This window comes from Pelodiscus sinensis, chromosome 2 (genome assembly GCF_052426305.1).
Source record: "Pelodiscus sinensis isolate ZL-2025 chromosome 2, ASM5242630v1, whole genome shotgun sequence".
NCBI classification, from domain to species: domain Eukaryota; kingdom Metazoa; phylum Chordata; order Testudines; family Trionychidae; genus Pelodiscus; species Pelodiscus sinensis.
The window spans coordinates 171,689,908-171,710,083 of NC_143053.1; the positions used below are offsets into that span (position 1 = coordinate 171,689,908).

General features: G+C 43.4%; 1 protein-coding gene across 2 annotated transcripts in view; it reads left to right on the top strand.

Moving 5' to 3' along the window:
- Positions 1 to 550: 550 nt before the first annotated feature.
- AOAH (acyloxyacyl hydrolase) overlaps positions 551 to 20,176 on the top strand; it is a 127,889-nt gene continuing 108,263 nt past the window's right edge. The window contains exons 1-2 of one of the 2 annotated variants that reach the window (XM_089776546.1): positions 551 to 705; positions 1,156 to 1,307. In XM_089776546.1, coding sequence (XP_089632672.1) covers positions 1,157 to 1,307 — 151 coding nt within the window. In that variant the 5' untranslated portion in view covers positions 551 to 705; position 1,156. Of the gene's footprint in view, positions 706 to 963; positions 1,020 to 1,155; positions 1,308 to 20,176 lie in introns of those variants that run through there. The other variant, XM_089776547.1, reaches the window with a different exon arrangement.

A 20,176-nucleotide genomic window follows, 5' to 3' on the forward strand; every position in this document is an offset into this window, starting at 1 on the left:
TTCTGCTGCAGGCAGTCAACTTTACTTCATTTTTTATCAAACCGTTTTGTTTTTTTTCAAAACAGGCCACTAACCTTCAGTTGCTTAGATGGTCAACACAGGAAATGTATCTGGCTTTTGAAACCTTAAGATGCTGGTGGGGGTTTTAACAAACTTTAAAAATACTGATGAGACTAGAGATGTCCCCCTCCACTTTGAATCAATCAGCTCTTTGCATCCAGCTTAGCTTGGCTTCTGTTCTTTTCTCGTGATTAGATTTCAGCAGAATGAAACAAGTAAAACACTGGTCTAAAACTCCCACCCCAGTATCAAACCACACTCATTAAGAAAACAGAAAGAAAACAGAAGACCAAGTTACTTCCTAGGAGTGAGACCCCAGCTCAGAAAGCATTTTCTTCAATTATTATGTCCATTATTTCTATTTGTAAATGAAAAGCCCAGCCTGAGATATTACTGGAAAAATTCAAGTTAGGCTTTTTTTTTCTGGGCTTTTTCCCCCCCTTGTGTGTTTTGTTTTTGCCATGTTAGCTGTGGAGGGGAGTGTCTTGCTTTATTAATGCTGAGCGGCTCCAGCAACGACTGTGGTTTTGTAATCTGTTAGTCATCTGCTGCTGCTGCTGCCCTTTCTACAAGTAGCTGAAGAGCCCAGAGCCAGAGCAGGCCAGCAGGGAAGGAAAAGGCAGGAAAGCGAAAGAAATAATACAGGTGTGTGGGGAGGGGGATACAGGCCTACTGTTTTTTTCCAAGTGCCTGGTGTGTGAGGGGGGAGAAGTAGTGTGAGTACTAGTGGGGGAGAAGGAGACTTTCTGGATACTCATGAGGGGTGACCCCTGAATACTAATGAGAGGCTGTGCAAATGCTCCTGAATAGTAGTGACTGGAGGGTGAGGAAGAGACACCGCCTCCCCCCCCCCCCCCCCCCGTCCCTGTTACCACTGAGGGGTGGATATGTGTATGAGAGAACTTTCCTGGGCTCCAAAAAGGGCATGGGGGTGAGAGATATGTTCCCTGTACTGCAGGGTGAGTGTGTGAGTTTCTTTCTGGCCCCCAGAATGAAAAGCAGATGTGCAACTCTCTCCCGGAGTGTTGGGGGGAGGGTTGTCCCTGAATACTCCTCCTGAGTTACAGTTCATTTGTTCTTTCTTCTTTTCTCTAGGATGAGGGGTCACCGGCAGGTGTTTCCTTCTCTATTCTTTTCCCTTCTCTTCCTCATGCTTCCAATGAAAGAAATCTCAACCTCGCCTCTCTCGGTTAGAGCCCAACCAGCTATGGTCTCTGGTGGGCACCACAGTGGACACACCTGTCTCGGTACGTATTCAGGTTTTGTTTGCTTGCTTTGTTCATTCATTTGTTATTACACAGGTAAACAGAGGCTAGCTGTGTACATAATAAATCATCCTTTATCTGTTTCAACAGCTGCTGCTGTTGCTGCAAAACACCAGTAATCTTAGCCCAAATAATAACTGTTCTAAGACTCTAATGTCTTAACAAGGGGTTTGGAGCTTTTCTGATTTAATTTTGAAGCTGCTGTTTGATAGAATTTGTACCTTTGGTCTACAGGAAGGATTAGTGACTTTCACACTTTAGTAGCTAGAGAACCAAAACCAGGATGCAATTGTTTCTAATATTTATTTCCCTTCCCTCTCCCAAAACACCCTCAAAAGAAAAAAGTTTCATCTTAATGGCTTTTTCCTGGCAACATTTTCTTAAGAAGTACAGCTAAGTTTGGGACACAGAGCTTCATGAGCACTTCTTTGGGTTTGGCAATATGTTCCCAGTATTCATGATGAAATTCATCTAATGCAAACGGCCTGAGCAAGGCTTTTAGCACCACATGGGCATTTGCCTGCTGTGGAGGATGTGTCTGCTCTGGTCTGAAAGGCCAGCACAGAGGAAAGCCTTGGGAAATGTTAGGGAAGAAGTCTTGAAATCCATGCTGCCTGTACAAGTGGCATGAAGAGTTGCAGCTGCTCTTACGACTTGCAGGCTGCACTAATAGCCATGAAAGTTGAGATGTGGTTTAAATGCACACATTGAAGGGACACGCACATCACCAAATATTAGATGGTTTGGACTTTATGGGGGGGATGGGTGATGACAAATACACTTTGTCAATTTAGTCCCAAGGCATAGGGAATCTGATAAAAGTACTAAATGTCAGCGTCATCTCTGAGCATTTCTGGCATCTGTGGTTGAAGTGCAGCAGACAGGAGAATCAACCAAGGTACTGAGTGAAGCTTTTCTTTTTTTATTTTTAATTGACATATATTTACAAAACAAACATCCTTTTGCTTTATGATTAGACAGATTTTGTTTGACACCTTTTTGTCCCTCTATAGTGAATTCAATTTTCGCTTAATTAGTTCCCATATGATTCACACAACAGTTTTCCTACTGTTTATACCAATTTTGTTATGTTTCTGTGTGTACAAGAAATACTCCTTAATGTTGAGTCTAAAATTAATTTATGATTAGGGAAGTGAGAATAAATTTAGGCTTTGTAAAAACAAGTTTTTGCAAAACTTAAGATGCATAGAAAATGTTCCTATGAATTAAAAATGTCTAATAGGAACACTTGTTTTTCAACAAATAAATGTGGCCCTGCCATGTCTGCAACCCAACAACTGAAGCATGGAGAACCTGAAAGTGAAACTGACTGTAATCAAAGCAAAATGGTATTAATTTATATTTATTTTTCAAGAAGACAGCAGTGCAAATAATAAACTAACAATTTAAACATTGAAAAATAAATTGTATTTTTAAAATTCTTTGTTTTAATGATTGACACTGTTAACATGAGTTTATTTGTTACATACAATATGTGATTTTGTAAAAAAAAAATTGTGTTCCTTTAAATTTTGCATAAGGCCATTATGTATCTTATCTATCTCTGATTATCACACCCATCACCATGGAAACATTGGAATCCTATCTGGTGCACTGGAAAACAAGGGAAGTAAATTCTACACCCATCCCATCTCCATCATGGCTGACCCACCATTTAATATCTATTCACTTTGAAGATACTGTGAAAACTCTGCCCCTGCACTTTGTCTATGGAGGGATAAAATCCAGAGCATTGTTCTTGATGGAGAGAAAATCTCTAACAGTGCTTAACCATCTACGTGATGCCAGAATTTAACTCATGACTAGGACCTTACCAAATTCAAGCTCATGAAAACCATGTCATGGACTGTAAAATCTGATCTCCCCTGTGAAATCTGGTCTTTTATGTGCTCTGGCCATGTACTATGCAGATTTCATGGGGGAGACCAGTGTTTCTCAAATTGGGGGTCCTGACCCAAAAGAGGAGTTTCGGGGGGGACATAAGGTTATTTTCGGGGGTTGCCACCCTTATTTCTGTGCTGCCTTCAGAGCTGGGTGGCTGGCAAGCGACAGCTGTTGGCTGGGTACTTACCCAGCTCTGGGAGGTAGTGCCCCACCAGCAACAGTGCAGAAGGAAGGCAATACCCTTACTTCTGTGCTGCTGCCTTCAGAGCTGAGCAGCTGGAGAGCAGTGGCTGCTGAGTCAAAGCCCAGCTCTGAAGGTGGCAGAGCAGAACTAAGGTGGAAATAGCATGCCATGCCATCCGCACTTCTGTGTTGCTCTGTGTTTCCAGCTCTGAAAGCTCTGAAAGCATTGCCTTCACCACCAGCAGCAGCCCACAAGCAGGGGTAGCAACACCACAATCCACCCTACGATAACCTTACAACCCTCCTACAACTCTTTTTTTGGGTCAGGACCCCTATAATTACAAGACTGTGAAATTTTATATTTAAAGGGCTAGCATCATGAAATGTTATGATTTTTAAAATCCTATGATCGTAAAATTGGCCAGCATGGACTATGAATTTGGTAGGGCTCTACTTGTGACCAAAACAGATTAGTATGCCTCTGAAAACTCTACAAGCTAAATGTGTGCTGTTCAAGATCAATAAATAGGCAAGTGCAGGGGCCCAGCAGAAGAGCTTTGTAATGTCAGACCTGCACAACCATTCATTATCCCAGACTGCAGTGCTTGTAGTTTAACTTCTCAGTTCCTGCTTTCTGTACTCAGTTTGAAAACAATGACAAGTCCGTTGTGTTTCTTCCCTTTAATAAACAGAGTGTGGAGGATCTGATTCTGACACTGGTATAGAGCAGGAATAACTTCACATAAGTGCCTGGTGTTAAACTGTTGTGAGAGATCAGTCCCTCAATGAAACTAACCTGCTTAAAAGCAAGGGAAGCAAAAGTTCCATTTTTCTTTTTAGAGAGAGGTGTGGACATAATTTCTGACTCTTAGCTGCCCCAAGCCACAGACTTTATTAACTGAATTTCTGTTTTGGCCAGGAGTGAGAGAGATTGAAAAATCATTCAGGACTCTGCTTTTCATATATGTGGGCATAAGATGAAGCAGTATTTTAACAGGAAACGGCAAATTCTCTTGTGAAAATGCCGGCTGTGAAATATATGTGGAGATTTTCTTTGACTTTCAGAGAGGTTAAGTGTCCAACTGGTGGCTAACTTTCAATTAGAGTTACATCATTTGTATAAGTGAATTGGGCAATTGCTCATGTGCATGGACAGTTCAGTTCACTTGTGTGTGCAAATTACCTGATTTGCATGTGTAATCATGGTAATAAGTGGGAGGGGTGATTGTTGAATTTTTCCACTAAACAGTTTGAAAATTAAAATATTATTCTTGGGGAATGCTGCTGCGGTGCCCCTTGGGAGTTGTAATTTGGGTATTTCATACTTCTGTTCTGCTCTGTAGTCCAGATTCGGAGGTCAGATTATATCTCCCATGATGCACTGTACTCTTCCCTCATGGTGAGGGAAAGAGGGTCTCTCTGGCCACAGTGCATCATGGGAGACACAGTTTGCCTCAGTAGCCAATAGTGCGGGATGGAGGCAGAGGAAACCAAGATAGAACTCCCTGGAAGAACCAAGACAGGATATTGAGATCAGTATTTTGGGTTTTAGTCAAAATATTTCTGTTGTCAAGTGTCTGGTTGTTAAGTTAAAATCAAAGTTTTCTGCAGAGTACAGGCACTTTTCACAAAACAAATAATTATGCTAAAAACTGAATTTTCCATCAACAATCAGTTTTGACAGTTAACTTCCATCCAGTCCTAATAATAGAACAAAAATAATGCATATAAGCGTGCGCAGAGTTTACACATGTAATCACATGCCAGACTAGTTTGAAAACTTCTGTTCTGCAAGCTGCAGAACACTTGTTGTGAAGAGCCTTATTATGAAAATGAAAATTATCTTCACAATTTCAGTGTAGCCCTTTGTGAAAGGGGACTTTAATAATGCTGTTTTAAAAACAATAAAGACATTTAGAAACAATTTAGGAACTCCCTCTGATGGTCTTTGTGTTGTGGGTGTGATATTCTCCTTTATCATTTTTATATGGGAGATAAAGAAGAGTTTAAATTTCTGACCTTTTTATATATTCAAAAAGCCATTACTGCTATAGGGAAACGTCTGCTTTTCCCTAGAGAGGCCTAGATCTAGTGCTCTCCATGCAATACAGGTAACTGAATTCTGAATCTGGCTTTGCCACTAACTTGCTGTGTGACCTTAGAAAGCCAGTTACAAGCAGATTTGTAAACCCTTATTAACATTCATGTTCACCTTCTGTTAAGAGTAGCACTCTGCTTTCAATGAGGCAACTTTTCAAGCAAGTTGCTACACACATAACTACGCTGAAAAAGGTCCAAGAGTGTGGCCTTTAACTTCTTATGTCTCCATTTCCCCATCTGCAAAACAAGCAAAATATTGCCCATTTCACGAGGCTGTGGTGAGAATTAAGTAGTTATTATTGACCAAACCCAGTTTGAATGCTAGGAATTGTTGGTCACGTCTAACATTACATTCTCTCTCTCATCATGTCTTCTTTTGCTTCTCTAGTGAATATTTTTTCATTGCTAATGATTTTTACAATAAGCATCTGTTCTCTTCTCTGTTGACCGAGAGTGCAGTAGGGAATCTGCGCAAATGATCAGTGGAGTCTCCGTGACGGTACAGCTTTGTTTTGCCGTTGCAGGGCACCTCTTGCTAATTGCGCATTTTATTTTGTTTTTAAACTGCAGCCTGCACAGCCCCCCTTTGCTGCTTCACTTTGGGGGCCCTTTGGAATGAGAGAGGACAGTACGTTTGGGCAGCAGCTTTTTTAATTGTCTTCTCCTGCTGACTGCTGTTGCATGGGTCATCTTCAGGCCAATTTCATCTTCCCTCGGGCCAATGGAATCCTGTATCACTTGCCCTGTAGCAATTGCCCTGAACCATCCCTCACCTGTGAAAATCTAACTTCTTCAGAGCAGGGTGGGGAGGCATGCGGTTGGCATTACATTAAAACTGTGTATGTGTTTAATAATAATAATGACCACTTCAGAAAAGCAGGAAAATACCTAACACAGAATTCCAAACAAAGAGTTAATGTGCAGCCTTGGTGGCTTGTGTGATGATATTCAATTTCTAAAACTATTTAATTTGGCTTTTTAGGGCATGGATGCAAGATTGAATAACGTACAAGCAGTCCCCGAGTTATGCGGATCCGACTTATGTTGGATCCGCAGTTACGAACGGGGCCGTCTCCCTGGTCTCCAGCAGACCAGAGAGAGGAAGCAAAGCGGCGGAGCACGCGGGCAGCGGACAGCCCAGATGCGTCTGGGCTGTCCGCTGCCCATGCTCCGCGGCTTTGCTCTACTTTGCTCCCCGTGAGCAAAGCAGAGCAATGCCGTGGAGCTCGAGGGCAGCAGGACAGCCACGGCGCGTCTGGGCTGTCCCGCTGCCCCCGTGCTCCGCGGCTTTGCTCCGGACGCCTGTGGTACAGCAGCGGGGGTGCTGCCGGTTGGTCCCGTAGCGCCGCTCTGGGCGCTACTGGACCAACCCGGTAGCACCCCAGCTGCTCTGCCCCACGCGTCCTGATTCAGCCACTGCTGGTCAGTTTCAGCAGCGGCTGAATCAGGACGCCTGGGGCAGAGCAGCTTGGGTGCTGCTGGGTTGGTCCAGTAGCGCCGAGGAGCGGCGGCGCTACTGGACCAACCCAGCAGCACCCCAGCTGCTCTGCCCCAGGCGTCCCCAAGTCAGCCGCTGCTGAAACTGACCAGTGGTTGACTACAGGAAGCCCCTGTCCCGGGCTTCCTGGAATCAGCCGCTGATCAGTTTCAGCAGCAGCTGACTTGGGGAGGCCTGGGGTTCTTAAGTTGAATCTGTATGTAAGTCAGAACTGGCGTCCAGATTCAGCCGCTGTTGAAACTGATCAGTTTCTGCAACGGCTGAATCTGGATGCCAGTTCCGACTTACATACAGATTCAACTTAAGAACAAACCTATAGTCCCTATCTTGTACGTAACCTGGGGACTGCCTGTACTGTAGAGCGTGCAGTGTTCTTGTAGCCATGTCAGTCCCAGGATATTTGAGAGATTACCTCACCCACTTTGTCTCTTTCTGTATGGTAGTAAATTCTAGATCTCTGATCAATGTTGTTTGCAGTTCCTGATAATTTAATAAGGTGGTACATAGCTAACACAGCAAGCAGCTTTTAATAATAATGCTGAAACAAAATGGCTGAGTAGATATTGTCTAGGGAAGCAATGTGCTATAAAACATAATTTATAGTCCAATGAGTGCTGTAAAATGCCATACTTTGGCATTGGAAGTAAAACCACAATTCATTTTAGGCTGACAGTCTAGGCAAGATTCTGATCTCAACAGAGCTGCATAAATGCAGAATGAAGCCATTGACTTCACTGAAGTTACTCTGGATTTACACAGAGGAAAGTGAGCAGGATTTGGCCCATGCTTAGTAGTAAAAGTTACGTGTTTGCTGTAGTACAGGTTGAAACTCTCTAAGCCAGCACAGGACCAGAGAGTTCTGGTGCAGGGCCAGCTGCAGGGAGCTCTGTGGGACCAGCAGGGTAGTGGGTGGCCTCCCAGTGCAGAGACTTTCAGTGTGTGGCAATGGCAATGCCCAGCAGGGCTGGGAGACCCGGCACGTGGTTGCCTGGCAGGGGTAGGAGCCACAGCAGTGGTGGCAATGGCAGTGGCCCAAAAGGGCTGGAAATCACAGTGCATGGCTGCCCGGCAAGGCCAGGCGCCACAGCACACGGATACCTGATGGGGCAGGAGCTGCAGCAGTGACATCTGCCCAGTGGGGTCGGGAGCCATAGCAGCGATGGCTTCCCAGCAGGGACTACAGGTGATAAGCTAACTGGGAGATTGGTGTGCTGGGCCAGGGCTGAGGGGAGGAGGGGCTGATAGCAAGGAGGCCAGAAATAACCTCCCCATGTCCAGCAAAATCCCTTATCCAGGACTGGTCAGGTCCCAAGGGTGCCGGACCAGGGAGGTCCGACCTGTATTTTATTTTTCCCTTTGGTTGAATTATGTATATATGAATCCCAGACATATATAGCACTCTGCTAGTGATACTATACGTACAGCTAAGTAGACATTTTCATTCCAAGCCCCTATTTTCTGAGGAATTTCCAAAACTGAGAGAAAAATTTCAAAGCACTAAGTCTCATTTTAAAAGTGACTTAGGCACCTAGGAGACTAGGTCTCATTGAGAGAGAGAGATCATAAAGCATCCACTACACTCAAATGAATGCTGTAAAATGCCATATCTAGCATAATTATATATATTTTGGCCCTTTGAACATTTCACCTTGGCCCTTTGGGTTGAAATTCCTCATATTTGTTCTTAGACTTCATATTTGTTTTCTCTGTTTCTTTTCTTTTTTTCTTCTTCTTTTTCCTTTTCGATTTACACCTTTAGTAATATTATTTTTGGTCTATTTGAATGGTATGATCATGAAAAGTTGTTTATGATTCCCATAATAGCTAGAACTCAGCAACCAAATATATGCATGCAGATCGATAGATAGAAAGAAACAAACACACGCACATTTCTCTTTATAAATTCATAGAAAGTATTGCACATACTCAGTAAACACATTCTGGTGGTTTGTGGAGTCCTACATTTAACTCTCTTGACTTTTGTGTATATAAAATGTTAAGATTGTAAGTTCATTGGGGAAGGGACCATCTTTTTAATATGTGTTGTATATATAAAGTGCCTAGTCACAACTGGGGCTTCTAGGTAATTCTGGGGTTACTGCATTAATAACTACTATGGTAGTTTTTTGCATTAGACTGAGGACAAACTGGTTAAATTACTCTGTACCTCTTCAAAACCTCCCAGACTCAGGTCTCTTTGTACTTCTTTAAAAGCCATTGGTCTTGTGGGTAGCCTGGTAAGTGAGGTTTTTGAGAAGCAAGACCCATATAAATCCAATGTGCAGCAAGTGATGCAGGGTTAGAGGAACTGAAAGGGGAAAATATACATTTGGGCACATGGCAATTCAGATGTACTATCTTCTATAGAATAGCATACATCTGCAGTGGTGTTTATCAAGAATCATGTATTGAGAAAAGTTGGCAAGCCCTATAGAATGATAATTTTATAATTATATTTGAGCATGTTGTCAGAGCTGTTCCCCACTCTGGCACTCCAAATGTAGAAGGTGGGGGCACACAAGAGAGTTTTAAAACCTTGCCTCTACAGGCACTGGTTACAAAAACTTCCCCCTCAGAATCATAATACACAGATTTTGGGGAACTGCTGCCACCATCAAATGCTTTTTCCCCTAAAACTGGGGAGGGGGTTGAAATCGCCCCCAGGGATGCCCCAAGCTTTTTTGCCTCAAAAGAGCTTGCAAAAAAGAAAAGAGAAAAACAACCTGCAGTCTCTGATAGCTGACCCCTCAGTCAGAGGCATGCAGATACACACAGACAGACCTTCTAGGACACAAGAATCAAATCATCACCTTAAAATAAGTGATATTTGTTACAAAACCAAAGATAAACTTGGATGCTACATGTTACAGAGCAACTGAGGGAACTGAATTAAAACAAAACAAAAAAACCTCTGGCACAATGCTTACATGGTAAAGAGGAAGGGGAGGCATAGATTCACACAGAGCAGTTCAAACCAAACCACAAAATAAAGAAAAATTACCCTGAACACCATTGGAGTCACATTTCCCTGTATTCACTTCTAATTTTCTCTTTGTTCAGTCCACTCCCATGCCTTGAATTCCAGGGGGGGCATGGTAGTCCTGCCTGGGTTTAAATTGTTCCGTGTCTCTCAACTCTTAGTTTAACTCTCCCACACAAACAAAGCAGGCAGGGAACCTATATCCAATTCAGATTTCAACCTTCTATCTCAATAGGTTCTCCCAGTCCCCTGGATGACGCCTTTGCTAGGTACCTGAGTTAACCCCTTAAACACCAGGTACTGGACAGCATTCCTACTGTTCATGACAAATGTTGTTGAACTTTACAAAAACTGAGCCTGTTCATTGATGGGGAATTGGAGGTCTTGGGAACTGGCTTGTCCAAAATCGCATAGGATGTCTTTAATGGAGTAAACTCAAAGTCTCACAACTCTATGGGGCAGATCTTCTGCTAGTGTAAATTGTCATATCACCATTGACTTCACTTTCACCTGAGGATCTGTTCAAGAGCCTTTACCATTTGATGACATATTTCCTTTACCTCTTTTTGGCTTCAGGGATGATTTTAGCCCAATATGTTGAAACATGTCAAAACACAACAAATTCTCTGCGTAAGTGCAGTTCCAGAATTGTTTTAAGAACAATTGGCTATATACAGCACACTGTATTAATATATATATACAGCACCTTTTTGGCTATATACAGCACACTGTATTAATCATCCTTAAGGGCTCCAACTGAGACAGCCAAGACCATTTTTTAGTAATGCTTGTTTCCTGATTTTTCTCCATAGCCTAAGGCTTCCTTTTTGCAATCGAATTTTCTGAAACTTGGACAAGTACTGTATTAACTGTGAAGTACAATAGATTAAGGGATGTGGACTTAGAACAATGTTGTGCCAGTTGAAACCATACATTATGAACCCAGCTCTTTGCTAGTTTGCCATTCTATTCCGCTGAAGAAGATAAAACTATCAGGAAGCAGTTAAGAAGAAATGAAGACCACCAGACTCCCCGTCCAAATGCAGGTGTATGGCAATGCAAAATAGTAGGGGTATGAGGCCAGACGACTGTATATATGGGAGAAGTGCTTCAGAAAACCCTAATTCCTGATATCAATAGGAAACATTTAAGATAACATTTGGGAATGGATATTCTTTTTTATAAGGGTCACTCCTTCACAGACAAAAATCAGGAGGCATTGCTGTGTATTGAGATCTACCTTTATTCTCCATTGAATCGGAGCTTATTTTATGGAGACTTTTCCTTGCTAACTAGGATTAGATAACATTTTGCACTGTGAGGTGCAAAAACAAGCCTTACTCAAAGCAGGAAGCAGGGAAAATGGACCACTGCTGGCTCATGCCCACTGGGGATCAGGCAGATGCTGTCCCCCAAGAGTTCTGCAGAGCTAGGCCTTGGACTTTTAGAAGTGGAATGGAGAAAGGAAGAAATGGAGCCAGCAATCAGTTCTTCTCTGCAAAGTGTTTTGCTCCCTACCCCATTGATTACTGAGCAAAAATCTATATTTTAGAGAAGAACTAGCCCCTGCAATCTCTCCTCTGCAGCTAATTCTGGGCAACTGTGAGAGTCAGTCAGTGTTAGTTGGGATCTTGAAAATTCAGTGAAGCTGGCTAGGAACTAGTAGGTACCTCCACACACCAGGGCTACGTCTACACTGGCACCCTTTTCCGGAAATGCTTAAAACGGAACAGTTTTCCGTTATAAGTATTTCCGGAAAAAGCGCATCTACATTGGCAGGATGCTTTTCCGGAAAAGCACTTTTTCCGGAAAAGCGTCCGTGGCCAATGTAGATGCGCTTTTCCAGGAAAAAGCCCCGATCATCATTTTCGCGATCAGGGCTTTTTTGCAGAAAAGACTACTGTGCTGTCTACACTGGCGCTTTTCCGGAATAGTTTTTCTGGAAAAGGACTTTTGCCCGAACGGGAGCAGCATAGTTTTTCCAGAAAAACACTAACAAATTTTACAGTAGATCGTCATTGCTTTTCCGGAAAAGCAAGCGGCCAGGGTAGACAGCTGGCAAGTTATTCCGGAAAAGCGGCTGCTTTTCCGGAATAAGTGGCCCAGTGTAGACACGGCCCAGCAGTTCAGATGTTACATTGTTGATATGGGAAGATCAGAGTTTTCTGAGTCCCTACTGCAATAGTGTCTCTCTGATTTAAGTGCACCATGGAAAGATACAATTTGCTAACAAAATTGCTTTATTCCAGCTGCCTGCTCAATTCACATGCAATAAGTCTTCCTATTTAGAATGTGCTTGGAAGGGTGGGAAGGCCATTTGTACACGAAGAAATGGAATCAATGCAAGTAGATATATGCAGTGCCAATAGCAGCAGTACACGCCCTTACACATTGCCCTGCTCCTAGAGCAGTGGTTCTCAAAGTGTGGTCCATGGACCACTAGTGCCCTGCAGCAGGAAGCCTGTGCCGATGCTCCAGCCTCATGCCCTCCCCCTGTGAGGTGGAAGCACCAGCACCAGCTTCCCACTGTGGGGGTGGAGGGCTGGATCCAGCTTGTGGGGGAAGGAATTGGCTCCGTGCGCTGTCACTCCCACTTGGGGAACAGCAGCACAGGAAACCTCTCACTTGAAGGCTTTCCCCGCTGCTCCCATTGGCCAGAATCATGGCCAGGGGGAGCAGTGTGGGGCAGTGGATGGGAGCAGCGGGAGGCATAAGTAACCCCATCCGCCTTATGCCCATCACCTTAACACACGCCCTCTCCTACCGAAACCATGCACCCTCAGCCCCCTTGTGCACCCTCCATCCCATCCAGACCGCTCCACTCTCAGCCAGCTCCTGCACCCAACCTCCTGACCAGACCCTCACCCCCAGCCCTCTCCAGCACCCATTTTGTCATCATGGGTGGTTGGCGATGTTTCGCGGAAAGATCTGCATTGAGCGGGCTGGGCCAAGGGCCAAAAAGTTGGAGAGCCACTATTCTAGAGGAGGGGTGAATAAGAACAATTGTTTATGTTCAAGTGGAAAGGGGAATGGTGAGATTTCTCTGTTTGAGCGGAGTTCATCCCACTCTAATAGAATCATAGACTCATAGGGCTGGAAGAGCCCCTCCAGATGCTGCTCTGTAAAAAAGCTACCACGGAAGACCAAATATTGTGCCTTTCCACTAAACAGTGTTCATTATTTAGGGAAGGTTGCACCTCAACCCTTCTACACAGATTCCCACCCTGCCTCGTAACTTGGCACTACTTCAGAGAAAATGCCTCCTTGTGCATCACAGTAGCACAAGGAGCCAAAAATAATTTGCACCACTTCTTCCTGGAGAACAACTTTCTCTCTTCTGCACAGATTACTGGGTCCGTGGGACTGGGAAGGCAGCAGCTTAGCTCCTTCCACTCCTACTGCCTTTTCAGTGAGTTGCTCTCACGTAGCAACAAATTAGTCTCTGCCCTTATGCTCCTCCGAGATTGCCGTTCTGGGTAACCTCTCCATCTATACCGCAGCTGGAAACAAGCCTCCCAGCCCAGGTAGAAAGACTTGTGCTAGCTCAGAGCTACGTAGCTGCATAACAGGGGAAGTATCATTAGCTGCCTAAAAGGGTCAGTGGGGGTAGCCGTGTTAGTCTGTAACTGAAAAACTTTAAAAGCAATGAATATTCCTGCAGCACCTTAAAGACTAACAAAAATATGTAGATGGTATCATGAAACCATCTACATTTTTTATTAGTTTCTAAGGTGTTGCAGGACTAGTCATTGTTTTTTAAGTTTTGCCTAAAAGAGGAAGCCTGTTGTTTCCTTCCCACCCCATATGATTGTGAAAGGGTTAGCCACAAGGGTTAGCCCTCAGAGTTTTTACAATGGTGGAAACAATCTGCATGGAAATCCCCTCAGCCTTTCTCTCATTTCCTGTCTGAACTGTACTTCTCAGAGGGGCAGTTCACCTAACACTAGAAGTTGGATAAGATAGGTGGAAGGTGTGAGGAAAAACTCTATTGTCTAGAACCCTAGATCAAAGTAAAGGACGGACAGCAATGTTCCTTCGAATCTTTTCCATATATATGTGTGAATTTTTCCCATCTGTATGTGGAATACTGTTTTATGTGCACGGAGGCATATGCAAAAGTGCACCACCAGTAGAAACAAAACACCTAGCTGTGGGCACTCTGCTAATCACCTGTGCAGCATCTGACTTTTTCTCATGAGTGGGGGCACAAGCACCCAGCTTACAGATAACATCGATGGCCAGCTATTTTCATTCAGTCACATTAAAGTTTGTGGGTTCATATAGCATGCAAGAGAATCCAGTTAACAAAGTCTTGGCTTTATACAAACTTAGTTCAAATCTGAAGCCTACACACTGAAGAGGCAACTGTGTGCACCTTGGCACTTTGCCATAGCCATAGGTATAATTCTAATGAGAGTTTCTTTTGTATGTTGCGGCAGAAGTGGGTGACGCTAAATAGTCTGCTCAGATTGCTAGAGGCTGCATGGCCAAAAAATGAATCTCTCTTGCTCTGGTTTTATTATGGAGTATGTTTTTTTCTAGTCTATTGGTAATGTCATTTTATTATTAAACACTATTTTCAAATACATGGGGAGAAGTGCTCCTTGACATGTGAATTTTCAGATTACTGCTTCTGAGTAAAATGATTATGGTTTCCTCTTATCTCTTCATAAATTAATAGCAAGTGGGACAAACTATCTCTAAAAGAGACAGGCATTTTATTAATGCCAGAGTCTAGTTCCTAATGGCTAGGAGGCATTATAATGCCAAGGCATTTTTCCCAGAGAAAACATTCTTCAACCTGTCAAGGCAGTGAAACCTATTATCAAGTACCATGGAACAGTCAATTTCTTGAATCTTGTTTATAAAGAAAAATTCCACACAACTACAAAAATGCCAAGTTTTTAACTTCAGTTGCAGAACCAATTTAACTTGTTTCATCTGTGCCTCATGCAAAATGAAAAACAAATCAAATATCAAGTTGCTGAATTTAAAAAGCTATAAACAGGTGTTTCTAGATCTGAAACTGGGTAACTTGCTTTTTACTGAGCTCAAGATATTAAAAAGTGTATATACTCTGATAATATTCTCTAACATCAGCAAAAGTGATTGAAACAGGAAAATTTACCAGGTCTGCAAATATAGCTAAGTTTTCTCCCGTCCCCCTTTTTCTTTTTATCTACCTAATGACTTTCCATTTTTTGCCAACAAATTACAGACCCATAGAAATCTTATGAAGATTTGCTAATATTTCTGTGTGAGGAGCTGATGATTTTTCTACTTATTGTGAAGTGTTTTTTTTTAAAGGCTGGACCAAAAATAAATTCTACTGATGTTACTAGTATATACCTGCAGAAATTGTGATTGTATAAATAGTGTAGGCTTATAATATGATCAATGTACACTAAGGCATAATCCCTGCTTTGACTGGCTTATCATTTAAAAAGATAAGAATTCCACCATAAACTTCCCCATAATCCACCTGAGGGATATTTATAATTTCACCATGTGCCATTCTTTTTTAGGGCCTTGGGAAGGAAATGTTGTATTATTATTATATTGATTTGTTCTCTATCAGTCTTAATTTTACACTGAAATGAAATCTGTCCATAATGTATCAGAATGTGATCGGGACATGCATCCATATAACAATGTAATTAACATCCTTGCAGCCCTCTTATTGTCATGCTGATGCATCTGAAATATGAGGTGGTTCAGTTTTTGCTACTATAGTAAAACTGTGAAGACCAGAAAAGAAGTGGCATGACACAGGATGTACGTCCTCCAATTTCTGTTTGGCTGTAAACATGCTATGATTACAACATATAATCATATTACCCATGACGGCCGGGTATCACACTGACTGGCTATATTCAATGGCACCTATATGGATCCCTAACCACAACAGCAAATATTTCCTCCCTGACCGATAAAGTGCAAAAAAATGCTTGAGGTAGGAAGAAAACTTCCACAGGGACTAACAGGATTGTACCATGGCGAAGGCTGAAATGTCATCTCCATTATAAGTGGCTGCAGTACAGTGAGTTTGAAAGAACAGCAGGCGTGCAATTTATTGCTTTGTTAATCGAGAAGTGGCTGAATCTGTCATAGGCGATACAGATGCCAACAGGGCTTAGATGGTGAAAGAACAGTGAGCATACTGAGTTCTCCTTTTTAAAGAAACATGGAAACTTATTTGTCTGCGCTGCAGTCTTTGTCATCCTCAGCTGCTCAATGTGACAGGTTGCTGACCTTGAGTACATAGAGGTTCAAAATCTAAATGAAAATCTCTGCAAATGTTATTTTTTATGGGGGGGAGGGCAGGGGAATATGCCTTTTGTCTATGAACATGCTCATGCTTGGACTTTGTCAATAGATCCTCTTAATCCCTCATTTGAAGTACTGCGTCAGGTTCTTTTTGCATCAGTTGGAACATCTTGCCATGGCCTTCCAGGTTGCGCTCAGTTCTGCCTGAGCCTCCATTTTGGCTCTTGTCTCCAGTCACATTCTCCCCTCATGCCTTTTACTTTTCCAATGGTGTTGACCACAGTGCCCCTGTTGTTTTCTTGTCCCAGTCCCATAGCAATTTTCCATTATCTAAAACGGTGTTACAAGGAGGAGGGAGACAAATTGTTCTCCTTGGCCTCTGAGGACATGACAGGAAGCAATGGGCTTAAGCTGCAGCAAGGGAGGTTTAGATTGGACATTAGGAAAAACTTCCTAACTGTCAGGGTAGTTAAACACTGGAATCAGTTGCCTAGGGAGGTTGTGGAATCTCCATTTCTGGAGATATTTAAGAGCAGGTTAGATAGATGTCTATCAGGGATGGTCTAGACGGTACTGGGCCCTGCCGTGAGGGCAGGGGACTGGACTTGATGACCTCTCGAGGTCCTTTCCAGTTCTGGTGTTCTATGATTCTGTGATTCCTTTCACAGCCCTTGATCTAAAGCAGTGGTCTCCGACCTTTTTAACCACAAGATCACATTTTCAATTTAAGTGCAATGGAAGATCTACCTCAAACCCAAATATATTTGCCATGCTTCCTTCTCACCTCTTCTTTGAGGCCCTGCCCCTACCTCACCCCTTCTATGAGGCCTCACCCTGCTCACTCCATCCTCCTTCTTCCCCCATCCTTACTCATTTTCATCAGGCTGGGGTAGAAGTTTGGGGTACAGTCTCTGGTCTTGGGCCAAGAGGTTCAGTGTGTGGGAGGAGCTCTGGGCTTAGCCCAGGGTGGAGGATTGGGGTCCAGGAGGGATTTTGGGGTGTAAGATCTGGGAAGGAGTTTGGGTGCAGGAGAACTCATATCTATTGCAGGAGGTTGTGTGTAGGAGGAAGTTCAGAGCTGGGACAGAGGTTCAGGAAGCAGGCTGTGGCTGGGTACCATTTATCTGGACTGCTTCCAGGTGGTGGAGCAGTGAGGTTAAAACAGGCTTACTCCTGCCCTGGCCCTGCACCACTCCTGAAAGCAGCAATGGCTTCATGGTGCCACGTGCTGCCCCTTATCTACAGGCACTGAAACCCACAGCTTCTATTGCCCACAGTTCCCCATTACTGATCAATGGGAGCTGCAAGAGTGGTGTCTGCAGGCCAGGACACCCCCTGCTCTGCCTTTCTCAGGGGCCTGCAGCGACATGCCAGCCACTTTCAAGAGCAGGAATAGCAATAGGGATAATGACTCCAGCCACGACAGGTTAGGCATTTGAGAACTCACTACTCAAAGAATTAAATTTAAGCATAAGAGAGAAATGAAAAGTATGAAATGCACAGACCTGTCAAAAACCAAAAATAACCCACTTTGCAAGCAGTAGAAGAAGTAACCACCACGTATGTGTTGAGACAGGAGCTGGGAGTGAAGGACAGTGTGTGTTTGTGTGAATGACAGAGACACATACAGTGTATGAGAGTGACAGAGATTGGCATTGCCAAGCTCCCTCCATCCCCTTCTCTCTGTGTGAAAGTGGGGGGACACCCTGACATCAGTGCTGTCCCTTTTCTCCCTCATGCACCCTACACAGCAAGCAGGAGGCTCCCAGGTGGGCAGCTCCAAGGCAGAGGGCAGAAGCAGCATGATAGTGGGTGGAGGAGCCACTGAAGTGCTATCGCTTGATAGCTTCCTGGCCAAGCCAGTCAGGATCACCTGTCAGAGGGTCCAAGATCTCCTGGTAGATCCTGATCTACTGGTCGGTGGCCACTGGCCTAAAGAGTTTACAGTCTTGAAAACAGAAGCAGCAAGACAAAATGCATTCGCCAGACAAAAGGCAGGAGTTTGCTTTTGACATACTTTAAAAAGTATTTATTTATTTATTTTAGATACCTGAAAACTGCTATCATGTCCCTCTCTTAGTCTTCTCCTTTCCAAACTAAATGAGCCCAGTTCTTTCAGCCTTCCTTCATAGGTCATGTTCTCTAGGCCTTTAATCATTCTTGTTGCTCTTCTCTGGATCTTCCCCAATTTTTCCACATCTTTCTTGAAAGGTGATGCCCAGAACTGCGTACAGTACTCCAATTGAGGCCTAACCAGCGCAGAGTAGAGTAGAAGAATGACTTCTCATGTCTTGCTCACAACACTTCCGTTAATGCATCCCAGAATCACGTTTACTTTTTTTTGCAACAGCATCACACTGTTGACTCATATTTAGCTTGTGGTCCACTATCACCCCTAGATTCCTTTCAGTAGTACTCCTTCCTAGGCAGTTGTGTCCCATTCTGTGTGTGTGAAAGAGATTGTTCCTTCCTAAGTGGAGCACTTTGCATTTGTCCTTATTAAACTTCATCCTGTTTACCACAGATCATTTCTCCAGTTTGTCCAGATCATTTTGAATTATGACCCTGTCCTCCAAAGCAGTTGAAACCTCTTGCAGCTTGGTATCATCTGCAAGCTAAATAAGCATACTTTCTATGCCAATATCTAAATCGTTGAGGAAGATATTGAACAGAGACAGTCCCAAAACAGACCCCCGCGGAACCCTACTTGTTATGCCTTTCCAACAGGATTGTGAACTGTTTGTAAATAACTACTCTCTGAGTACGGTTATCCAGCCACTTATGCACCTACCTTATAGTAGCCCCATATAATTTGTATTTGCCTAGTTTATTGATAAGAATATCAAGCGAGACCATATCAAACACCTTACTAAAGTCTAGGTATACCACGTCGACTGCTTCTCCCTTATCCACAAAACAGGTTATCCTTTCAAAGAAAGCTATCAGATTGGTTTGACATGATTTGTTCTTTACAAATCCATGCTGGCTGTTCCCTATCACCTTATTATCTTCCAGGTGTTTGCAGATGAATTCCTAAGGGTGTGTCTAGACTACCTAGTTTTGTCGACAAAAGTGGACTTTTGTCGACAAAACTATACCAGCGTCTACACTACCGCTGAGTTCTGTCGACATAACGTCGACAGAACTCAGCAGTTTTGTCGATGCTGGTATACCTCATTTTATGAGGCATAACACCTTCTGTCGACAGAGTTCTGTCGACAGAAGGTGTTACTGCCTGTAACGTTGCGTCCAGACTACGGAGTTCTGTCGAGAAAGCAGCTTGCTTTGTCGACAGAACTCAATGTGTCTGGACGTTCTTTGTCGACGGAAGTTTTGTCGACAGTATCTGTCGACAAAACTTCCGTCGACAAAACGCGGTAGTCTAGACGTACCCTTAATTACTTGCTCCATTATCTTTCTTGGCATAGAAGTTAAACTGACTGGTCTGTAGTTTCCCGGGTTGTTCTTATTTCCCTTTTTATAGATGGGCACTAGATTTGCCCTTTTCCAGTCTTCTGGAATCTTTCCTGTCTTCCATGATTTTTCAAAGATGATAGGTAAAGGCTCAGATACCTCCTCTATCAGCTCCTTGAGTATTCTAGGATGCAGTTCATCAGGCTCTAGTGACTTGCAGACGTCTAACTTTTCTAAGGCTGTGTCTAGACTGCAGGCTTCTTGCGCAAGAAGCTTTTATCTAAAGAGATCTTCCACAAAAACTTCTTGTGCAAGAGTGTGTCCACACTGCAAAAGCACATCGAAAAAGCGATGTGCTTTTGCAAAAAAGAGCAAGCAGACTGCACGGATGCTCTCTCAAAAGTAAGCACTGATTGGTATTTTGAGGCTTCCCTGTAGTGCAGACGTGCTATTTCAAAATAAGCTATTTTGGAGTATTTCTTCCGGAATAGCTTATTCTGAAAT